Source organism: Drosophila obscura, unplaced genomic scaffold (genome assembly GCF_018151105.1).
Source record: "Drosophila obscura isolate BZ-5 IFL unplaced genomic scaffold, ASM1815110v1 contig_74, whole genome shotgun sequence".
Classification (NCBI taxonomy): Eukaryota; Metazoa; Arthropoda; class Insecta; order Diptera; family Drosophilidae; genus Drosophila; species Drosophila obscura.
The window spans coordinates 600,676-608,595 of NW_024542866.1; the positions used below are offsets into that span (position 1 = coordinate 600,676).

The window sequence follows — 7,920 nt, forward strand, 5'->3', positions numbered from 1 at the left end:
CAAGTAAGTATGTAAAACTCGCTACATATTTTTCAAATTGCACGCTCTTGTAGTTGTGCCGACTGCTGTTGAGACATGTCTTCTGCCAAGCCGCAGATATTAATAATAGAGCCGTTTTATGGTGGAAGCCATAAACAACTAATAGATGCATTGGTCGAGTGTAGGTCTTGTAAATTTATCCAACAGCTTTTATCTAATATATTTCATAACCTAACCATTACAGGCCTGAATCTAACCGACTATGAGCTTTTCAGTCTACCAGCAAATAAGTGGCACTGGCGAGCCCGCACCTCTGCACTTTGCGTTTCACAGCTTATTCCGACCGATCACAATTACAAAGTGCTCTTCACGAGCTCAGTTCTTTGCTTGGCTGAGCTAATAGGTGTACGTCCCGACTTGGTCACATGTCGAAAAATTGTCTATTTTCACGAAAACCAGCTCGTTTACCCAGTGCGCGAAGTGAAGAAGCGTGATTGTCAGTACGGATTAAACGAGATACTCTCTTGGTAAACTTAGTGGGGATGTGTAATGCAGTAATTATAATGTTGTTTCCATCTTTCAGTTTGGCCGCAGACATCGTACTCTTCAATTCAAACTTCAACCGCACATCATTTCTGGACAACGTGCAGCCCTTTCTTAACATTCAGCCGGATTTTAAGCTGAAGCACATTCGCGAGAAAATAGAAAATAAGTGTGAGGTGCTTTACTTCCCCATTAAATTTCATGCGTTCCCCAACAGGCGTCGCGTTTTGGATGTGGAAGTTGATGAGGATGTTAAACTGGAAGAAGATTGCTTGCATTTAATTTGGCCCCATCGTTGGGAGCACGACAAAAACCCAAGTCTGTTGGTTGCGGTGCTACTCGAGCTTAACAAGAGGCAGGTAAACTTCAAGGTTACCATCTGTGGCGAAAGGTTTCAGGAAGTGCCACAGGCCTTTGAGGAAATACAGGAAAAACTGGGAACCAAGCTCATTAACTATGGGTACCTATCGCGCGAAAAGTACATAAAGACGTTGCTTACTGGGGACATCGTCATATCGACGGCAAGCCATGAGTTCTACGGTGTGTCCATGCTAGAAGCTACTTACTGCGGCTGTTACCCAATTGCCCCTAATAAGCTGGTATACCCAGAAATCTATCCAAAGGTAAACCTGTACAATACGCCCAACTCCCTGATAAAAATTCTTTACAATTGGTGCTGCCATCCGGGACCTTTCCGCAGGCACCGCGATAACTTCTTCGAGTCATTCACATTTGATAAGTACTCCTCTAAGCAATTAGTGCCCAGATATCTCGATAAAATGGGGATTAAGATTTAATTGATAGCAGAGTGAAAGCTAACTGAATCTATATCTATTGGTTACAGACATATTATTCATAAATTTGTAAATCTATATTAATAAATCTGCACTCCGTTATCAAACTTGATCAAACAGATTGAAAAGGCGATTAGAGTATAATTATACATTGTACAGCTGCTACATATCATAAAGCTTAAGAAGCAAAGAATAGGGAAAAACTTCCAGCCACACGTGATGTTTAATCTGGTGTCTGTATAAAAAAGTGGATATCGGGGGAAATTCCGAGAGGTTTGAAACAAGTATGTATGCTTATTTTTTTCGTTTATTATAGAGTCTATCATAGACCGATCAAGCACAAATCAAATGAATCGTATAATTTGTTCTGTATGTAGTTTTTGTTTGTTGCCAGCAGTACAAGCCAAATTCTGTTGGCAGTATTGCCATCTCTGTTATTTTCATATTTATGCAAAGTCGCCTGTTTACAATTATTTGTATATTTAGTTAAGACAAACTTTATACTAATCGGATGACTTCATTATAGAAACGATTGATCGTATGGGTATTAACCGATGACCATCCTTTCTAGTTGATTACTAAGACTATCCAAGAAACATTTCAATTTACTCAGTACTCAAAGAGTTAAGAAATATATTAGTTTTGTCGTGGATGTGTCCACCAGAATCGGAATCTACGAAGAATCTAAGAATCTTTCACCAAGAAACTATGTTTCTAAGATCAATTCGTACCCCCTTCATGCTTCTCAGCCCGCCCTAATATACATACATATATTGTTGATCTATAGCCGGAGTCGGTATAGCCATGTCTGTTTGTCCGTCCATTTTGATGAGCAACTAGATCTCAGAGACTATAAAAGCTAGAGCCACCAAACTTTGTATCCAGACTCCTTTGATATAACACTGTTACAAGCGTACTTCCAAATCTCTCTCTGCCCACTTCCGCACGCACAAATTACGAATACCTGTGGCTTCCAGAATTTTCAAGATAGAATAATGACCATATCTAGCAGATTGCCGAACCATGTTCAGATCATAATAGTCAGAAGGAACAAATCAATTACACTAGTCAACACGATTTTTCCTCAAGGAACAAAACGAACTTTTTCTTAAAGATTTGGGGCTTAGAAATGGTTTGATGATATTTTTTTTTTTTTCTATGGCAGAACTTTTTTTTAAAGAATTTTTGAAAACTGGTATTTTTTTTTAAAGCTTTTTTCAGAGGTAACGCTTGTTTTTTTCACATAACTCTAGTATCTTACGTCTGGTTGTAAAGAACTTTGCTATTTTGAAAAGATAATTGACGCAGCTAGAAGTTGATGCCAAACACTTTGTGATTTCAGCTTACCGTCTGGGAAATATAAAGCATTGAAATGCAAAAATGATGATTTTTGTGGGGTATTTTTTACGAAATTTTGACTTTAAAAACTCAGGAAAAGTCGAAAAAAAATTATATCTTGTGTTATCTATTTTTTTGTGTATAGGTGCGTTAATTTGGCGTCGTTTAAGGTATCGCTCATTAAGATCTATGGAGACACTTTGGAGCTAAAATTCGTTAACCAAACCTAAAATATGGAAAAAATGAACAAAAATACCTGAAGGCGGCGGGCCCAACTGACAATTGGGAACAAAGGAACGCGATCAGGTACCAAATGTACAACCCTTGCTCGTTTGCTTTGTTCCCAATTGGCAGTTGGGCCCGCCGCCTTCAAAAAGGTATTTTTTGTTCATTTTTTCCATTTTTTAGGTTACAAAAAAATAGATAACACAAGATATAATTTTTTTTCGACTTTTCCTGAGTTTTTAAAGTCAAAATTTCGTTAAAAATACCCCACAAAAATCATCATTTTTGCATTTCAATGCTTTATATTTCCCAGACGGTAAGCTGAAATCACAAAGTATTTGGGCTCAACTTCTAGCTGTTTTAATTACCTTTTCAAAATAGCAAAGTTCTGTACAACCAGACGTAAGATATTAAAGTTATGTGAAAAAAACTATCGCTACCTCTGAAAAAAGCTTAAAAAAAAATACCAGACTTCAAAAATTCTTCAAAAAAAAGTTCTGCCATAGAAAAAAAACCATAATTCTTTAAAAAATTTTAAAGCCCCATATCTATCAGAAAAAGTCGGTTTGGATCCTTGAGGAAAAAAAAAGTTCGGTTTTGTCGAGTAGTGTTATCAGTGGCTACGCCGCCCCTTCCACCCGCTTACTGATTCTTTTTTTCTCTCACTCTTCTTCGTGCAGTGAGCGCCCTCTGGAGGAGGAGAGCAATTTAGAGCGGATGGTGTTGTTATGAGAAGAAAGAGAAAGGTGGAAGGAAGGTTGAAGCAAAATATTCTATAATTGTAATCAAACAGATCCTGAGGTGGAAAGATGCTAAACGAAGTGTAAGAACTACTATTAGAACATAAATAGCGGTTGTAGTTCCTCCTTTAACTATATGTTTTTTCCATTTCTCATGAAAAGTGTGTGAGATAGCGCGAGGGCGTGCCAGGGGAGTCAGCCACGGAAAAGTATTTTCTTCATTCTGACATGCCCATTATTTATAATACCGAATGGGTATCTTCGTATCTTCGAAATTTTGGATGCTACAAACAAGAGTTTGATTTTTAACCTATGTATTGAAAAGAACATTGCAAAATTGTTTAATTCTTAGCAGAGAAAAAACACTTACAAATAAAAAACAATTAACCTAAACAGTGAACTAGAAGTGGTTTTCTGTAAATTTAGGCGGAGAACTGTACTTCACTTTAACATGCGCTCGATACTCTTCATCTTCGTCGTGGTACTCTCTATAACACTGGGAGCAGAATAGTTCGCCATCGCATCCACGGCAACGGAAGACGGCATCCTCATCACAAATATTACACCAAGGCAGCTCCTCAGTAATGCTGTTTTTGGTCGGGTCGCCATCGACGTCATCATTAAGGCTACTTTTCCCAGTTAGTAAACTTGATTCTGCAACGTACTGTTCGATGATGTGTTAAACATTCTGTTAATTATCCAAATATAATGTAGAATGAATTTGTACCAACCTTTTTTATTATATTTTTTAAAACATTTTCATCATCCTCGTTATCGCTGGGAGTATTTGAAGTTTTAGATAGCTCTGCACCCGAACCTGCTTCATCACCGATTGGGGCATCCCGCAGTGCACGCAAACGTTGTTCAATGTCGGAAATTGCATCGTTACGTTGGGTGTCAACTTTCTGGTCCAGATGTGTTTCGTCCATGAACTGATCAAGCAAATCTTTAATTTTGTCCTGGTCACTTCTTTGGTCCGTGGAAAGCAGCAAATCCTTTTTGTAGTAGTTCTTCTGACAAGGAATGCCGCTTATGTTAGAGAGACGCGTTCGAATTTCATCGTCGGTTGCATCGACATCTTTAAGATTTTGCAACCGTTTTGCTATGGCACTATCCAAATTTTCGTCAATACATTCATTTGTAGAATGTGCTGCGGTGCAGAAAGTACTGCTTATGGGTGCCAGCACTGCTGCCAGTTCCTCCGACGATGAAACATTTCTGCAGTGAAAGATAGCTTACAATTGGTATTGCATACGTATGTGTCTGTACCTACTTAAAAAGAACATCTGCATTGTCGAGTTCCAACCGGGTGGAGCTATTTAAGGGATTTGGTAGGCGCAGTTGGGTAACAAGTTCTCCGGGCAATGCATCGCAGTCTATGACTTTATTATGATCGACATTAGTCTGCATCTTGGACAGTTTATCGTAGCAAATTAAGCATACATTCAGCACCTTCCCTGCGAACCGAGGTACTGGCATTGGCCTCTTCAGACACTTTGAGCAATAGGAGAAGCCACAGTTGGGACACCCATGCTAACAATATAACAAAATATTAGTCAAGAGTATAATGCAAATATACATTCCATTCTTGCCTCCTTGCTGAATAATCCATATTTGCGGCTACAGCCGAAGCAGCTCATGATGGCACAGAAAAAAAATGTATAGTCGAAATAAAAGTTTAACTTCGAAAAAATATAAACAAAGGCTATTGATTTTTTTATTTTAACTAGTTTAGCTCTTACGATATTTTCTCATTTATACGATCAATAGCTATCGAGTTTATGCATCTACGGTATTCATGGTTAGAGGGATTTGTGTAAAAATATTACACATCCTTTAAAAGGCAAGGAAACGCAGCGGAACGAAATCTAACATGAGAATCCTGAGATATTCTAATTTTCTTTAAATAATATTAAAAAAATGCTTTAAAAAGCCAGCAATCGATTTGAATATTTGTTGAGTTTTACAGTTAGCAGAACCAGCTGTTTACGCGCTGTTGGTTACGCCCTTTGCAACTATTGCAATTTTACGCACGGGTAGAGTACAGTGAGGTTTTAAAAATTGATGTCTGTATTCCTTTAGATTTCACTGATAAATCAGAGCATTTGTTTAAAAGAGGCTGGTTTTACGTATGGGAAACGCTATTGTGAGACCAGATATAAAAAACCTTGTCGAATAGCATGCAGATGCAGTGTGGCAGCGCAGCGGCCGATAAACGGCAGAATTATGCTTTCCCAGAGAACCAAAACTTTGTAAACGATATCGCAAACGTGAGTTACGCTAAACTCAAGCGGGTAAAACTATCGAATTTAGATCCAAAAACGATAATAAAATGAATCACTAGTCGCTCAGTTTGTGGCAGTGAAAGTTTCGTTTTCGGTAGCTCGAAGAAGGTATCGTTTGCGGACCTTTTATAATATCTTTTGCGAGCCTTTTATGCTATCTTTTACGATACGTTTTTAATATCATTATCGAGCCGAAAGTAATATTAAAAGTAGCCCACTAGTAATATTAAAAGTAAATTAAAAATAATATATTTTGTCTCGTATTTTGTTCGCATATTTATTATTTAAGTAGGGACGGCGCAAACGCTATTCCCGGCTATCAAAATTTACACAGACGAGTTATTCACATTAGGAATAATCGCAAAAGTCAACTCAGCCGACGTGCAATGACCAAGTCTCACTCCGGAGGAACACGCCCTCGTGATCACGGTTAACCTCTGCGCCTCTGATCGGCATCGGGGTTTCCATGTCCTCACAGCTGGAAGCAGTTGGGAATTATAAACCTATCCTAGTGCTACCCAAGAACACTGTATAGTTTTAAGACTTGTCCAGTTTTCACTCACTCAATAGTACAAAATGCTCTTTTCTAAGTCCGTCTGCGAACATTTGGCGAGACTTTACCGGTAGCTAGCTACTTTCTCCGTTATGTTTTACTTTCTTGTTAATTTTTCACTCATTTTTAAGACCGTTTGCAATAGTTTTGCGATACTTAAACGTCCCAGGGTTTTTGTCCGCTAAATGCTCTTTTTTGAGTCCACTTGCGGACATTGAGCGAGACTTCAGTAACAGCTCACGGATTTTTATCATTTCTAAGTCCGTTTACGAACATTTTGCGATAGTTCCGCTTTACTATCGTCTTGTGGTCCACTGGGTTGAATCAGAGTTCGGCTACTGCGCTGCCGCTCACGTACACGTGTCCCTGCAGTTCCAAAAGTCAATTTTCACTCGTGATTCATTTGGTGAATCACTCATGGCATGTCCTCTGCCACTGGTGACTCACTGGTGAATCTCCAGATGATATTCGTATGGACATGTCCGCTTTTGTCACTCGTGAAACTTCATATGAAATTTTCACTGAATTTTCTAGTGATTTCACCGGTGGCTTATACGTATAAGCCATGAGTGAAATCACTCGGGACATGCCACGAGTGATTTCACATTTCCGAAAATGTCCTATATGAAATCACTCGTGACTCATTGCCATACGAATATCATCTGGAGTTTCACCAGTGAGTCACCAGTGGCAGAGGACATGCCATGAGTGATTCACCAGATGAATCACGAGTGAAAATTGACTTTTGGAACTGAGGGATAGGTCAAGAAAATTAAGTCATGTTTCGAAAACATTGGCATGGACAGTCCCATATGAAATCACTCGTGACTCTTTTGAAATGTCCTATATGAAATCACCTGATAATTTCATATGTGAAAGCCACCCAAAAATTTCTTTAAACACTTCATTCAAATAAAAGTAAATATATTTATTTTACACAGATTTTCTAGATTTTTCATTGATTTAATTATTTTTAATTATCTGTAGGGCCTTCCCTAACCGACTCGATCGGGTTAATAAGCACCAATGCTCCTGAAATGATAAAAAAAAATATATATATTTAGCCACGGAAGGTAATATTTTCTGAACTAACTTCTGAGCTATGTTCTGATTTTTATAAAGCAATACACATATGAAATTTGATTTTACCTTTGAGGCATTTTAAACAATTACTCCGGGACTAATTTTTCGTCCAGCACATTTTTAAGGCAATGGGTCCTTCTCCAGCAACTTCAGAAATGTTTGGATCTGTAAATAAATAAGTCAATTTGTACATACATATATATTTTTTAATTAAAAATGCTGTATTTGCAGTTACATGGGTTTCCTCGAGCAAAAACAAACACGCGCAGCGACGCACATGGTTAACGGGACCACACCGCTTGAATGTTCTAGAATCTAAACATATTTGTTCTTGCGGAAACCCATGTACAAATTTAATTTAACTAACAACGCGCACTGTA

General features: G+C 38.2%; 2 protein-coding genes and 1 non-coding gene across 3 annotated transcripts; 1 reads left to right on the top strand and 2 right to left on the bottom strand.

Annotated features, from left to right (window-relative positions):
- Positions 1-9: 9 nt before the first annotated feature.
- Positions 10-2,443, top strand: LOC111075287 (glycosyltransferase-like domain-containing protein 1-like). Its single transcript, XM_022368466.2, has 3 exons — positions 10-160; positions 224-506; positions 563-2,443. Exons 1-3 carry the CDS (start codon positions 76-78, stop codon positions 1,317-1,319), a joined length of 1,125 nt encoding a protein of 374 aa, XP_022224158.1. The 5' UTR covers positions 10-75; the 3' UTR covers positions 1,320-2,443.
- A 1,493-nt stretch (positions 2,444-3,936) lies between these two features.
- On the bottom strand, positions 3,937-5,357 carry LOC111075290 (abscission/NoCut checkpoint regulator). Its single transcript, XM_022368474.2, has 4 exons — positions 5,212-5,357; positions 4,893-5,152; positions 4,351-4,837; positions 3,937-4,283 (listed from the first exon to the last, which is right to left on the bottom strand). The coding sequence occupies exons 1-4, from the start codon at positions 5,257-5,259 to the stop codon at positions 4,020-4,022; spliced, it is 1,059 nt and encodes a 352-aa protein (XP_022224166.2). The 5' UTR covers positions 5,260-5,357; the 3' UTR covers positions 3,937-4,019.
- An 835-nt stretch (positions 5,358-6,192) lies between these two features.
- Positions 6,193-6,360, bottom strand: LOC121405073. Its single transcript, XR_005968360.1, has one exon. It is a non-coding gene; the product is annotated as a U1 spliceosomal RNA (small nuclear RNA).
- Positions 6,361-7,920: the final 1,560 nt, after the last annotated feature.

Excerpts from the sequence above, each read along its gene's own strand:
- LOC111075287 (XM_022368466.2), top strand. The coding sequence starts at position 76 with ATGTCTTCTGCCAAGCCGCAGATATTAATAATAGAGCCGTTTTATGGT. Across the intron at positions 161-223 it reads AATAGATGCATTGGTCGAGT|GCCTGAATCTAACCGACTAT; the intron begins GTAGGTCTTGTA and ends TAACCATTACAG. Across the intron at positions 507-562 it reads TTAAACGAGATACTCTCTTG|TTTGGCCGCAGACATCGTAC; the intron begins GTAAACTTAGTG and ends TCCATCTTTCAG.
- LOC111075290 (XM_022368474.2), bottom strand. The coding sequence starts at position 5,259 with ATGAGCTGCTTCGGCTGTAGCCGCAAATATGGATTATTCAGCAAGGAG. Across the intron at positions 4,838-4,892 it reads AATGCAGATGTTCTTTTTAA|AAATGTTTCATCGTCGGAGG; the intron begins GTAGGTACAGAC and ends CTTTCACTGCAG. Across the intron at positions 4,284-4,350 it reads TAAAAAATATAATAAAAAAG|TACGTTGCAGAATCAAGTTT; the intron begins GTTGGTACAAAT and ends ATCATCGAACAG.